Raw genomic sequence first — 15,622 nt, 5'->3', positions numbered from 1 at the left:
GCTTGTCTGGTGAATGAACACTCGCCGGTGACAAATGGAAAGTGAGTTTGGAGTAAACATGGCATTCGTCCTCCAGAAACGCCTTGTTCTCCCAGAATGGTCCTTAGAGGCACCCCATGATTTATTTAGTGTGTGAGTGTATCATTTTCAGTTGTAGTGAAGAATGCCCATCAATGGTCACTGCGTTGTTTTTATTATTCTCAATGTAGAGAAAAGAAAACTAGGCTATGCAGCTTAAGTAATTAGACCAAGACCGTGTTGCTTGCCAGAATCCAAACCCAGATCTGTCTGGTTTCAGAGCCGGCGCCCCTAACCACCAAGAAGGGCAGGGCACTCCTCACCTGAGGCGACCTTTCTGCCTTCCTTCAGCTGGTTGGCCACGTGCTCAGGCAGCACGGCGTACAGCAAGGTCTCCGTTTTCTTCTCTTCGATGGCCGAGTGCTTGGAGAGGACCTGCAGCTCCTCCTTCTTCCTCTCCAGCTGGCTGGACAGCTCAATCTCCTCCAGGCGCCACTGGTTCAGGAGGACGAGGTCCCTGGTGGTATCATGGGGGCGATGTCGGAAAGGTGCATCTGGCGCTCCTCCAGTTCATGCAGGCTGCGGAGCTTAGGGGAGCACACGTATATCATGCACCACATGGACTCCATCCAGATCATCTGGCCTTCCCCCCACGGCGAGAAACGGGACAATGCAGCATGTCACCTGCAGGCAATGACGCAGCGCACCAGACCACCACTCAGAACACGTCCTTCTCTCCACGGCACAGTTCAACTCCTTCCCTTTTAGCCGAATATCATGAGTTATCTGTACTTCCTGTCTCCACGCACTCCTCTCCCCATCTCTCCACAATGGCTCTCTCCACTCTGTTTTTTTGACCTTAAGCTGACTCCCGTCCACGGCCTCCAAGCGACCTCCCCCAGCACAAGTCTGTAGTCCTTTCCTCACTCAGCCCTTCTGCTCTTTGAGGGTGTTAAGCAAACCCTCCTTCCTGGAATCTCACTTCCTAGGACTTTCCTGATGCTGCTTTCACTCAGATCTCCCCCACCTCTTTTGATTTCTCCATCAAGACTTTCACTCATTCTTTAGATGCTGGTGTTCTCTTTTCGCATTCCTCAACTACATCCTCCACCGGGCTGACAGAGAATCTGAATTTACAGAGAAACCTTGCTTCCTGGACTCAGGATGCCTATTATTTTTAACAATAGATGTTTATTATCTTATTATGAAAGCAGTAGACATTCACCACAGAAAATGAAAAAAGTGGGGGACTTCCCTGGTGACGCAGTGCTTAAGAACCCACCTGCCAATGCAGGGGACAGGGGTTCGATCCCTGGTCCGGGAAGATCCCACATGCCACGGAGCAACTAAGCCCGTGTGCCACAACTACTGAGCCTGAGCTCTAGAGCCTGTGAGCCACAACTACTGAGACCACACGCTGCAGCTACTGAAGCCCGCGCACCTAGAGCCTGAGCTCCACAACAAGAGAAGCCACCACAATGAGAAGCCCACATGCCACAACAAAGAGCAGCCCCTGCCCGCCACAACTAGAGAAAGCCCGCATGCAGCAACGAAGACCCAACACAGCCAAAAAATTTTTTTAATTAAAAAAAGAAAGAAAATGAAAAAAGTGGGAGAAAATAATAAAAATCACCCATAATCACATCAGAGATAATTACAGTTAATATTTGAGGGTATATCTTTTTACTACCCAAAATTGGGATTATCAGCCATCTTTTTGTAACCTCAATTTTTCACTTAAATTATGTAATAGGTATTCTTCCATAGCATTAAATATGGATAGGTATTATTTTTTCCTGGGTACATTGATTATACTGTATTTTACTTAAGCAGTAAGCTAACATTGATTATATTATGTCTATTTTATCATTCCACAAACAACATTGCAATGAACAAGCTTGAGGTACATCACTGTGCATAACTGTAGCTATTTTGTTAAAGGATATATTCTTAGACAAAAATATGCTCATGTTTAAGATTTTTGATACATATTGCCAAATTGCCCTCTAAATTGTGACAACTTACACTCCCAGCAATGACTGTTTTTTAAATTATTGTATTATCTATTAGGTATTTATACATGGATGTCTACAACTGAACTTGCCTTCAATCCCCACTGTAACTCTCCTCTTTTTTAATTCTTTTTTTGTTTTTGTTTTATTTTTTTAATTTAATTTTATTATTATTATTTTTATACAGCAGGTTCTTATTATCTATTTTATACATATTAGTGTATATACGTCAATCCCAATCTCCCAATTCATCCCACCACCAACACTCCACCGCTTTCCCCACCTTGGTGTCCATACGTTTGCTCTCTACATCAGTGTCTCTATTTCTGCCTCACAACTTAATTCTTTTATTACAGACATTTTTAGTTTCTACCATGAGCCAGGCACACTGTTTTAGGTGTGGAAGGGGGTACAGCAGCAACTCAAACTGACAAAGCTGCCCTCAAGGTGTTTACATCATGTCTTCTCTTAGTTAATCACACCTTTATGACCCAGTTACCTAAGCAAGAAAATTAATAATTACCCAAATAGTCTCTCTTTTTCAACCTCTACATCCAGTCACCAATTTCTGCCTTAAATCTGTTCCCGCATCACCACCCCAGAGCCACTGCCTGACTGCATTCAGCACTCAAAACTTCTCACCTGCTCTCCAGGAACAGTCTCCCCTGGCCTCCCAGACTCCATCTTCTCAATGCTCTGGTCCATCCTTCACAGGGCTCCAGCGTGATCATTCTAAATCTCAAATCTGATCCCAGTAGACACTTAAAAGTATTTCCAGTGACATGATAGAGCTCAAGTCCTCATCTCACCAGCCTTCTCTCCCATCATTCCCTGTACAACTCACTCGGGGTTCCCAGAACATTTCATCTTCCTCTCCAATGTCTCCATGGCTCTGCCTATGTTTGTGCCTAGAATACCTGACTATTGTCAGTCCAATAGAAAGCTCAAAATATGTGCCCCCTATATCATATAAAATATGTGCCCCCTCTATCATATAAAAAATTAACTCAAAATGGATTAAAGACCAAATGTAAGAGCCAAAACTGTAAAGCTCTTAGAAGAAAACGTAGGAGAAAAGCTTCATGACATTGGAGTTGGCAGTGATTTCTGGGATGTGACACCAAAACCACAGGCAACAAAAAGCAAAAATAGGTAAATTGGACAACATCAAAATTAAATGCTTCTGTGCATCAAACGACACAATCAACAGAGTGAAAAGGCAACCCACGGGGTGGGAGAAAATATTTGCAAATCATAAGGTGTTAATATCCAGAATATCTGAAGAACTCCTATAACACAACAATAAAAAACCAAACAACCTGATTTAAAAATGGGCAAATAATTTGAATAGACATTTCTCCAAAGAAGGTATACAAATGGCCCATAAGCACATAAAAAATGCTCAGCATCACATCATTAGGGAAATGCAAATTAAAACCACAGTGAGATACCACTTCATACCCATTAGAATACCTATTATCAAAATAACCAAGAAAAAAACCCCACCAAAAAACAATAACAGAGGATAACAAGTGTCCATGAGGATGTGGAGAAATTGGAACTTTTGTGAACTACTAATGGGAATATAAAATGGTGCAGCAGCTATGGAAAACAGTATGGAAGTTCCTCACTAAATTAAAAATAGAATTACCAAATGAACCAGCAATTCCACTTTTGGATATACACTAAAAGGAATTGAAAGTAGGGGCTCAAAACATTTATACGCCCATGTTCATAGCAGCATTATTCATTATTCAGAAAGTGGAAGCAATCCAACTATCCACTGACAGATGAATTGATAAGTGAAATGTAGTCTATACATGCGGGAATAATATAATAATAATTCAGCCTTAAAAAGGAAGAAAATTCTGGAGTATGCTACAACAAGGATGAACCTTGAAGGCATCACGCTAAGAGAAAAAAAGACAGTCACAAAAGGACAAATACTGTACGATTCCACTTATATGAGGTACATAAATCAGTCAAATTCATAGAGACAGAAAGTAGAGTGGTAGTTGCCAGGGGCAGGGGGAGGGGAAAACAAGGAGCTGGTATTTAATGGAGTTTCAATTTCGCAAGATGATAAAGTTCTGGAGATGGACGGTGGTGATGATTATACAACACTGGGAAGGTACTTACCACTGCTGAACTGTACACTCAAAAATGGTTAAAATGGTAAATTTTATGTTATGTAAAATTCACCACAATTGAAACAAAACCAAAAACAAAACATGTGCCCTATTAACAGTAGGTCAGATGATCACGTTGCTGTATAAAGGACAGGCCATTTCAAGAGTACAAATAATAGCGCGTGCATTCTAAAACTTTTGGTTACAGACCAGAATTTTATAATTATATATAAATATAATTAGAGTTCATGTCTAAACTAGACATGGTTGAAGAAATAAAATATATTGTTAACTATAGATTAAGCCAAATGGGAAAAAAATATATACTGCTCTCAATGTAGTCCCCCAATTTTTATCCAACTTTTTTCAGGCGATTAGAAAACTGCTTCTTTCCTTTTTTGCCCAGTCTCCCAGAGCAGAAAGCAACGAGGAGGAAGGAGTTACTACCTCGGAGTTTGAGTGCAGGCTGACTTCTCCATGCTGCAGGCATCATCTCCCTTTGCGCCTTCAGGACAAATTGTTGATAAATTTGCAGATGTTGAAGGTAACCTGGGGATGGACGATGGAGAAGTACTCATCTAATCGAATCTTCTGGGTTTGGAGTCCCGGGACGTACTTCTGAATGTTCACTGCAGCTTGTTTGACCCACAGCTATCCACAGAGGACACACATGAGACCACGGAAGAGACAGCAACCTGCATGTAAACTTTCCCCTAGAAATAGCATCCGCCCATGATTTGTGACTTGCTAGGGGGAAAAGGGCCAGTAATGGAAAAAATACCATGGAAGCAATAAATATTATTTTAAAAAGCAAATCTGCAGCTAATCTCTGAAAGAGCAAAGAATAATTGCATGAGAGTGCCTGAAAGCACAGCATTTCTCTGACTAACAAGAAACAGAGGTTAAAGCTCTCAATGGGGATAATATTTCTTCCCTTGCTTCAGTCCTCTCTGTCTTTCTGTCTTTGTGTCTGTCTCTGTCTCTTTCTTTCTTTGGAATTAACTAATAAAGAAACCAGAAAAAAGTGTAGTTGGATCTGATGCCCAGGTCTGGGTGAAGGAACCCATCGTGGAGGTGGGGAGACAACTTTCACTGCCATCTCCAGGGAACACACAGAAGGAAAAAACAAAATGAGCATGCTTTACATAAAAAGTCCAATGCCAGCCCAGGTTATCCAGAAATATTTAAATTAACTTCACTCTGTCAGGCTGCAGAAATCAACCTAGTCTTATGGAATAGTGTCATTAAATTTTTGGTTTCTATGCCCAAAACTTAAAAAGAAAGGGAGTGTTTAAGTAGACCAGAATTTTAAATGTTAATAGTAGTAATAATAATAATATCCTCATGGCATTGGGGAAAAGCCACAGTACATAGCTTTATAATTCCCTGGTTGTTTCATATAGGGGTGTTTGATTTCCTTAGTTAGATCATAAATTCTCTGCAATCAGAGATGACCCTCAAGTGAGTAAACATTAGAGAATCTGTATCCAGCATCCACTGGTAGGTGAAGATTTGACATGTCTCTGCATTCACATAAATATCAGAGGAAATCAAAATGGCTGAAGGCATTTTAACTGATAATTTTTGGACCAATTTATTTTGCCTAATTGCCCTTTGAATGAGTCCATAATCAATTCAACTTAATCAATTTTATCCAAGGAAATTGATAATGACCACACTTCAATGGTCACCATCTGTCACACCTCCCACAGAACAATGGCGTGAGTGGGCACAGGCCTCTCCTCCACCTTCAAGATGCAGAAAGAGAAGCTTGGTGGAATTGAGCCATCCATGGTAGCCACAAGGATGGGGGGAGTGGTCACATTTAGAATCCCACCCTGCCATTGCTACAGTGTTCTTTTGTCTCTAGTGATTTCAGTGTCATTTCCTTTTTCTTTAATGGCAAACTTGCTCTTGCACTCACTAGTTCAAACCCCTTGGCACTGCTCCCTTCTGTGCCTATCAAGAAGATGCGGCGTTCTGGTTTCTGGAGGATGCTACAATGAAAAGGAAGGCAGTGGTCCTGCCAAGCTAAATCCTAGCCTCCCAAACCCTAGGTACTCCTCAGGGACTTGAAAGGCCCCCCAGCCGTAAAACACTATATGACTGGGGGCGCAGTGGTTAAGAATCCGCCTGCCAATGCAGGAGACACAGATTTGTGCCCTGGTCCGGGAAGATCCCACATGCCGCGGAGCAACTAAACGCGTGCGCCACAACTACTGAGCCTGCGCTCTAGAGCCTTGGAGCCACAGTTACTGAAGCCCATGCGCCTAGAGCCCGTGCTCCACAACAAGAGAAGCCACCGCAATGAGAAGCCCACACACAGCAACGAAGACCCAACGCAGCCATAAATAAATTAATAAATTAATTTAAAAAAAAAAAGACGATGTGACTTACTCCTCTCCCCAGCCTATCCCCAGTTCAAGAGGGAAAGGGCCTCTTACTGATTCATCAAATACCACATGGAAGGGAAGAGCATCTCAGAATGTCTTCTCTTCAGTCCAGAGCCACTCGGGATAAATTGGTTCAAAGGTGTCCCTGAGATGCCCTGGATGGAGAAACAGAATCCCGTTCACAGGCAACTCAGGCCACCAACCCAAGAGAGTATCTCAAATGTTTCCCGGGCAAAGCGCAGTCCCCGCTGCTCAGCACAAGCTCCCTCAGTGTTTCCAGATGGCCACGGCAATTCTGCTTCCAAATTAAAACAAACAGAAAACTTGCTACCAGGTTGAGAAGCCCTCCTGCCCCCTGCCAAGTTTCTGCCCGCCGCTGAAGAGTTCCTGGGCCAATTGAGTGTGTCTCGCCATGAAAACAGGGCCGGCATTGAAAAGCTGACAGCCAGACAATGAGCTCGCGCAGCACAGCGCGCACGCCCGGCCGGTGTCAGGGACATTTGCCATGGAGCTTTGGAGACTGACAGTTTTGGGTGGCACATGAAAATTTAACCAACAGCCCTATTTGGCAGGGGGTAGAGATTCGAAATGGAGCCTTTTTGATATGAAAATCTCCTAGACAAAGCACGTCAATTGCATGTTTGACTCGCTTGCCACGGCTTGAGGGACTCAAAATTCAGTCCTTTGAGCCCTGCAGACCTTCTCCCAGACACATGTCATCACGACCCACGGGGCATGACCAGGAGTCTCCAACTCCCTTCTCCCAGTGGGCCGGAGCCCCTGTTCCGACTCGGATCTTAGGTGCTGATCGTGAGACCAGCTCAGCGCCAACAGGGGCACTTCTGAGAACCTAATGCCTTCATTTTGCGGGTGGAAGATGGAGGACTTAGGTTCCCCAGGGACAGAGCCAGAAATCTACTATCCTGGTTCTCGATCCAGGGTCCTTTGCACTCTTGGACACCATGATTCTTATCTACAGACTTCCGGGCCAGAAATACATCCCAGTCCCGAAGGCCTGAGGAGCTGTGGAAAATTCAGTGTTCTTGATAATATGTCAGCACTCATCCTCCTTCACTTCAACACAGTCACCAAAAGGGGTTGATTCCAATCCCCTCTCCAGCGGCTTCCCCTGATTACAAGGAGAAACTGCGCCTCCAAGTGACCCCCAACACAAATAAAAGGGGCAAAGGAAGACAAGTTAGAGTTTGATGTTTTAAAGTTAAAAGCCGTGCCTGCCAAGTCCAAGCCCTGAAGAAATCAGTGACATCCTGATTATAGAGGACTCTACCCATTTGTGTGCACAAAGCAATCGTTCTGCTCTGAGAGCCAAGGTTGGGAGAAGAGCCCACTTACCTTTTCCAAACATGACTATGCTTCTCACAACTTCGCAGCTGGACTTTTTCACGGGACAGAGACACTCAAATATTTCTCTTTCATCCTAAGGAAAGCTGCCTCCAGGGCCTGCAAATGGCAGGGAGAGAAGCATACAGGTCTGGTCATGTGACAGGAGATGCATGAGGATACGCTGTTCCTCTGTGATGGGGCCAGAGGAACAGTGAGACCACACAAGATGAACTTGAGCAAAACTTCATAAGCCCCCAAATTGTTATCCAATTAATCCTCATGCTGTTTCTCCACCAAAGGCAGCAAGAACTTTTTACAAAATCTCAAGGTGAGGCTGGCAGGAAAATCACACAGAAACTTCTCTTCCTGTGGTTGAAGATCCTGCAGTGAAAAGACTCTGAGGCGAGCTTTGACTACTCTAAGATATAAACATTGTGTGCTCCAGGAATCACAGACTTCTCTGGATATTCGTATGAGCTCTATGGACACAGAGAGTTGTGCACCTAACAGGTGTGGTACCTAAACAGATAACAGTCACACCGCGAGCTGCAATTGAGGCAGCCAACCACAGGCTCATGAGTTGACTCCAGATCCCCAACTGGCCCCAGCTGCACAAGCGGGCACTCAGGACTTGAAAAGTCAATTTACACCACGAGAACTGCAAAATAAGCCACCAGATCCAAATTCCAAGGACTTTACATCGCCATTTTTTTTTACAGGTAAAAATGTTTCAGGCTAAGGTCCATCCCAGAGAGCCTCCCAATTTTTTATCCAAATGAACTTATTCCGGTGGTTCTCAACCAATAGTGACTTTGTCTCCTACCCCTACCCTGGGGATACCTGGCAATGTCTGGAGACATCTTTGATTGCCACAGCCTGGGATGGAGGGGGAGAGCTGGGTGCTGCTAGCATCTAGTGAGTGGGCTAGGGGTGCTGCTAAACACAGACAGGACAGTGCCTCATAACAAAGATTATCTGGTCCAAAATGTCAACAGTGCTGAGACTGAGAAACCCTGCCATAAATCCACAATTAGAAGGTCCGGTTCTTTGCATAGATTGTTCCAAGACTAGTCACTCCACCAGGAGGAACTGTGCTTTCTGAAGACACAGCACACTGGTACCTCTTGGTCTCTCTGGCTGTCCTGAGTGTCTTGTGATCCCTTTGGCTTTGCCCTTCTCATCTGTCTGTGCGACTTCTGCACGATCAGAAACACAACGTGCTCCTTCTTCCCTGTCCTCTCCTCCTCTTGATTCACGTCAAGGATATCCATGGTCACGTCAATGTCAAAGAGGTCTTTGGCCACAGCCTCAGTGATACCTGCCGCAGAAGGATACCTATTGGTGAGGGATGGCGGAAGGCAGTTGTGTCAGCAAAAATCATAAAATAATCAGGTTATACAACTTTTGATAAATATTCCAGAGTTCACCAAGCCCAGGCCCTGCATCAAGGCAGGCAGCATATGACAGATTAACAAATTAAAAATCAATAACTTCAAAGCAGAGATTTACACACTGGATACTAAATATATCCCTCCTACTCTGATTTCTTTTTTTTTTTAACATCTTTATTGGAGTGTAATTGCTTTACAATGCTGTGTTAGTTTCTGCTGTATAACAAAGTGAACCAGCTATACATATACATATATCCCCATATCCCCTCCCTCTTGTGTCTCCTTCCCACCCTGCCTACCTCAACCCTCTAAGTGGTCACCGAGCTGGTCTCCCTGTGCTATGTGGCTGCTTCCCACTAGCTATCTGTTTTACACTTGGTAGTGTATATATGTCAATGTCACTCTCTCACTTTGTCCCAGCTTACCCTCCTCCCTCCCTGTGTCCTCAAGTCCATTCTCTATATCTATGTCTTTATTCCTGTCCTGCCCCTAGGTTCTTTAGAACCTTTTTTTTTTTTAGATTCCACATATATGTATTAGCATAAGGTATTTGTTTCTCTCTTTCTGACTTACTTCACTCTGTATGACAGTCTCTAGGTCCATCCACCTCACTACTGATAACTCAATTTCGTTTCCTTTTATGGCTGAGTAATATTCCATTGTATATGTGCCACATCTTCTTTATCCATTCATCTGTCAATGGACACTCTGGGTCTGGTTAAGCCACCTGCGTAGCTGGTACGATGTGGCACAGACCACTTCTATCAGAGTAGTAATGGAGAAGCATCTTCCTGTCTGCTCCTCTCTCCACACAAAACGATGGTGCATTCATCTCCCAATTAAAAGACACAGCATATTTTTCCCAGTGGATACAATTTCTCTAAATTATGCTTTTGAGGTTTTGTGAAACTTACTCATTACATCATGCAGAACTGTATCCCCAAACCCCCTCCAATCACATAAAAATAAAATCTACCATGGTTTCAGCCCCTAAAAGTCAGGAATTTTATATTATACCTAATCACATAACCAACTCTATATGGCAAGCATTAGCTCCATTGTAAAGAGGAGGAAACTGAACCTCAGGGAAGTTAAGGCCAAATTCATGGTAGAACATCTTGACACCCAAATGAACCTTTCTGCCATGCCATGCTGCTTCTACCTACACTCCAAGGAGTGGATGGCTGCCATTCTTGGCCTGTGACTAAGGGACCATGAGCATCTTTACTCTGAAAGATCAGGGTCTCAGAGGAATTGGCAAGTGGAGAAAAGTTCACCTCTTGTTCTGGAAGGATAATGCCATCTGTGGTGCAAAGTTGCATGTCTGGAAAATCAAGGAGACATCAGAAGAGATCATCTTTCTCCAGGAATAAATGTTGACATCAAGTGTGTACCATCTCATGGTAGATTATGTCACGACATAAGGATAAAGACTTTGCCTGGGGGAATTCCTGAGAGAAACAATTTTCTCTCCCATTTGATTAGTAAGCAGCTCAGCACCCTGGCTCACAGCTTTTGGTCTGAGTGAGAGAAGAGATTAAGGAAGTGTGTTCCTTCTGAGATTTTTGTTCTCTTCCAAAGTGGTGGTGGTAGTGGGGGCTGGAGGGGGAGTAGGGAGGAGGCGGGGAGGGGATGCTAGTTAAAATGAAGGTTTTTTGCCAAGTCTTTATCTTTCCAAAAGCATATACAAAGAGAAAGTATGTATTTGTGTGTTTACATTTTGACAATCTAAAGATTTGAGGCAGCACATATAAAAAGCATATGATGAAACAGAAAATTAAGTTATTTCAAAAAATTATATCCAAACCCTACATAGCAGAAAAATAATAATAACAGAGTACAAAAGGGCTGAAATTAAAATCCGCAAGCTTTTGCTACCATTTCCACCCTCACTCCTCACCCTAGCCTAGGCCACTTCCTAGACATACTTCTCGAAGTTTGTGCTTTTAATCCTTCTGGTCAATGTCTCCAGCTCTCTAAATAATAAGATTATACTTTTATTTTTAAAAATTGAAATAGGGTTTTATAAAAGTGGAGAACTAGGGCAATGAGAACATAATGAGAAGTCGACCAGAGCATGGTCTTTGGAGACGGACGCACTTGGGGGTGGGTCCTGGCTCGGCCACCACAACCTGGGCAATTTGGGACAGTTACTTGACCTTTCTGGACCTCAGTTTTTTCATCTGTATAATGGGAAGAATAAGAGTACCTAATCTTAGGGGTAAGAGGATAATTCAATGTTTATACATGAGTTAGCCCAATATCTGTCTCATAATTGGCCCTCAAATGAAGGTTAGCTAAAAAATAACAAGATTAAAGGCACAGTTAAAACCAGAAATCTAAGCCTTAAGGTACTGCGAAATTACTAGAGACAGACATAAAGAAAAAGTCAGGTTTATCTTACTGTATTTTTGCCTGAAGAGATAATCTATAACCTTTTGTCCGGTAGAAAGTACTATACAACAATCAGATATCATTGCACGTATTTTATTTCAGCTTGTGTGTCTGTGTATAGTATATTTATATGTGTTATTTATCTCATTATGTGCAAAATGTCCTTACTGACCCCAGAGAAGTTCTAGCCTATTGCTTCTCTAACACTGGTTTTACCATATGAAGGAATGACTATCAGAGGAGGGGTAGCAGGAGTAGGCATAAAAACAATGGACTTGGGACTTCAGAACCTTGGTTCCTTTCATCTTATTCCTAAGAATGACAATAATATTCTGAGAACAATATCTGGAACATAAAAGAGATTCCACAATATTTTTATTTAATGAATAAAAAAATATTAATATCTTCTCCAGAACTGTGACTTAAAATATTAGCCCAATTTTCAAATGAAAGATGTGATATTTATAATACTATGGAAGATTACTTAAGGGCCTTAATTGTATTTCTTTCCATAGTAATTGTAGTGCTTTAGCAGAGAAATTTAAGAGGAAGTTGCCATATGAATGATTGTAATTTTAAAACTGGCCACACAGAAAAGAGAGGAAGAAAACATAAAGGAAGGAAGTTATTAAATATGGAATGCCCTATCTGGACTGATGACAATGCTAGAGATTTCTACATGTTATCTCCTGTAATCCACACATCACTATGGAGTAAATTTTTTTTTCCTATTCATTCCTTTTTGTCTCTCTGTGTGTCCAATGCCTAAAAAGTACTTGGCACATAGTAGGTACTCAATACATATTTATTAAACAAATAAGTGAAAAAAATTGAAAACCAGAGAGGGCAAGTAACTTGCCCAAGATCACACAGCTAGGAAGCTGCAGAGCTGGTCAGACAGCATCATAGGCTCATGTGACCCCACAGCCAGGGCTCTCTTCACTCCCTCTTCCTGAGTAGTTCACATGATAACAACAGGACGGATCCGACTACTCATCCTACTTGAAGTCAATTAAGTCACCAAGCCTCTTATTCCTTACTTGAAAATTGGAGGAAATAACTGTTTTCCCATTTAACACCTATGAGGATACATTGTGGTTCATGAGGCACTTTCACATTCAGAATCCCACTTTCTCCTCATGACTACCCGTCAAGGGTAGTTATGAGCATTCAATATAGAAACGGTGAAGAAACAGCTTAGCAAACTCTGAAGGGCCCTAGAAACAAATATTAACTATTTTATATAAAATAATAAACTATTATTATGATATGTGCAAGTGCCGCTTTGCCTTTTCAATGAAGCATTTTCTTTTTTAAAAAAGAAAAGGGAGCCTGGCCATTTAAATTTCCAATGATCTCTACAAACAAGAAAACCAAGGACTGAACTCCAGAAGGACATATCCCAGTAGGGAAATTAGTTTAGCACCTCAGGCAGTCACTTCGTGGGTTAATCAGAGTTGGATGGTTTCCGATTCTGGCTCTTGGCCCTGTCAAGTCTTTCCTTCTAATACATGAATAAATGAATCTGGCTGCACAAGTTATTTATCAGCTCCTTCCAGGCCAGGAAACCTGAGGAGGGATTTTGCAAATCCACTGAAACCTGACTGGCTCCCAGCCTTTGTTCCCATTGTGATCAATCTTCTGGATTTAATGTCAACCCCCCCACCAGCCGCCATCAGAATAGGCCCTCCCCCATCACAAAGGCGACCTCTCCAGCTTGCCCTGCTTTGATTCTTGCCGGCCAGTTTATAAAAATGGGCAACAGGTTTTCATTTTCCATTCCTTCCCCCAGAGAACTCAGCCCACCGATGCCGCGTACCGAGCATTCCACAGGCCCCTGGCAACTGCACCCTCTTGGGGGAAGCGGTGAGATGGCCCAGAGCTGCTAGAGTCACCTGCCTCTTCTCAGGGCCAGCAAGATCAGACCTAGATAGGCTTACCTGATAAGGGAGCGCCAGGTAACTCTGGAGGGCATCTAGGTTTTCAATAAACTCCGTGAGAGGGGCTTCCCTGGTGGCGCAGTGGTTGGGGGTCCGCCTGCCGATGCAGGGGGCGCGGGTTCCTGCCCCGGTCTGGGAGGATCCCACGTGCCGCGGAGCGGCTGGTCCCGTGAGCCATGGCCGCTGGGCCTGCGCGTCCGGAGCCTGTGCTTCGCGGCGGGAGAGACCACAGCAGTGAGAGGCCCGCGAACCGCAAAAACAAACAAACAAACAAATAAAAAAATAAAATAAACTCCGTGAGATTTCCTCCCAGTGTCCGTAACATCCGGTCATCGCCAGCCATCTTGCAGGATTTAAAGACGTATTCCCCAAAGAGTTTCAGAATGGCTTCCATGCAGACACCTGTGGAATCCAAAATAAAAGCACCGGCCGGCCAGGTATTCATTCGCTTCCAAAGGGTTCCAATCCCAGCTCTGTGATACGTTTCTGAATTCTCTCTAAGGCTTCACTTTCCTCATCAGTAAATGCCAATAATACCATCGAGGTCACGGGGCCACCACGAGAAGCCCCATGCAGACTGGCATCTAGTAGGTGCTCGTTAAATTGGTGAGTCCCCCCCAGTCCTACCCTGGTCTTTTCCATGGCTCCCATGGCAGAAATTTCTCTAGAATCCAGAAGGGGGTTCAAAGCTGTCAGTTTCCTGTGACAATCTCTCTTGCCATCTTTAGACATCTTTGAACACAATGGCCATTAAATGAACTAAAAATCTATCTCTGAGAAATAATTAATATTGCAACTGAAAAACAATACCAACAAATTCATACTATGTCAATTGAGCCAGAAGAGGATACCAAATATTTGCAATGGTTTCCCCTTTCTCTCTCATCTCCTCAGCATCCTAGTCTTGTTTTTTTTATGATAAGACCAATTATGCAAATATTTATTTTTAGGATCTTTATATGCTATTTACTCTTTTTTTATACAGCACGTTCTTATTACTTATCTATTTTAAACATACCAGTGTATACATGTCAATCCCAATCTCCCGATTCATCCCACCACCACCACCACCCCGCTTTCCCCCCTTGGTGTCCATACACTTGTTCTCTACCTCAGTGTCTCTATTTCTGCCTTGCAAACCGATTCATCCGTACCATTTTTCTAGATTCCACATATATGCATTAATATATGATATTTGTTTTCTTCTTTCTGACTTACTTCACTCTGTATGACAATCTCTAGGTCCAACCATGTCTCTAGTCTTCTTTTCAGGGCAGTTTTTACATTACATCCTCCACAGAAATTTCTCTGACTGTCCTACATCACACTGACTTCTCTCTTCCTAAGGGCTCCATTTTTCTTTTCTTCCTAACTGTATGGTAATTCTGCAGGGCAGTGACCTCACACTACATGTTTTCTGAGCTGGACACAAAGTGGGTGCTTGAGAAATCCCTGGGGGTAGGTTTTCGGTGTGAGCGGGGCTATTGCCGCATCTGCTCTGCTGGACTAGGTTGCGTGCCATCATTTGCTTTGTGGAGGGCCATGGAGTGTTTTTAAAGAATGCTTTTTATAGTCCCTGAAACCGTCATTAATCGATGTTATTTTACTCAGTGCTTGCCAAAATCTTGTAAGAGAGATCACCTTATTAACATGTCCCCTTCTTCACAGGTGAGACCGTGGAGGCTGACAGTCACCTATGTGAATTGACCTAAATTACCCAGGGTGGCAGAGGCTCTAACTCTAAATGAGGTGCTTTTTGTGCCATATCCCACAGCCTCTGGAGCAGCAGTTAGAGAGAAAAGGGGTCTCCCCCCAAGGTAGGGGCTGCTTATAGGTTTTCATTATTGATACAGGAGACAGCACATCCATTCTCCGTGAGAGAACACTCTCTTATTTAGGCTGGTGTGGTGAATCACGATAGGTCCTGAGGGCCGGGAGAAAGTCTGGAATACCCAGGCTGATGGGAGACCTGCCAGATTCACAGTCACCAGAATCCGTGGC

General features: G+C 43.3%; 1 protein-coding gene across 1 annotated transcript in view; it reads right to left on the bottom strand.

The window, feature by feature from the left end:
* The window catches only part of LOC115866552 (guanylate cyclase soluble subunit beta-2-like), a 35,365-nt gene that overhangs the window by 11,386 nt on the left and 8,357 nt on the right, over window positions 1-15,622 (bottom strand). The window contains 12 exon segments of the mRNA XM_060288267.1: window positions 342-554; window positions 557-661; window positions 4,607-4,678; window positions 4,681-4,810; window positions 6,604-6,707; window positions 7,906-7,965; window positions 7,968-8,013; window positions 9,018-9,217; window positions 10,026-10,119; window positions 11,203-11,205; window positions 13,622-13,691; window positions 13,915-14,023. Coding sequence (XP_060144250.1) covers window positions 342-554; window positions 557-661; window positions 4,607-4,678; window positions 4,681-4,810; window positions 6,604-6,707; window positions 7,906-7,965; window positions 7,968-8,013; window positions 9,018-9,217; window positions 10,026-10,119; window positions 11,203-11,205; window positions 13,622-13,691; window positions 13,915-14,023 — 1,206 coding nt within the window.

This window comes from Globicephala melas, chromosome 18 (assembly GCF_963455315.2).
Source record: "Globicephala melas chromosome 18, mGloMel1.2, whole genome shotgun sequence".
Lineage (NCBI taxonomy): Eukaryota > Metazoa > Chordata > Mammalia > Artiodactyla > Delphinidae > Globicephala > Globicephala melas.
This window is presented reverse-complemented; position numbering and strand designations above follow the sequence as displayed.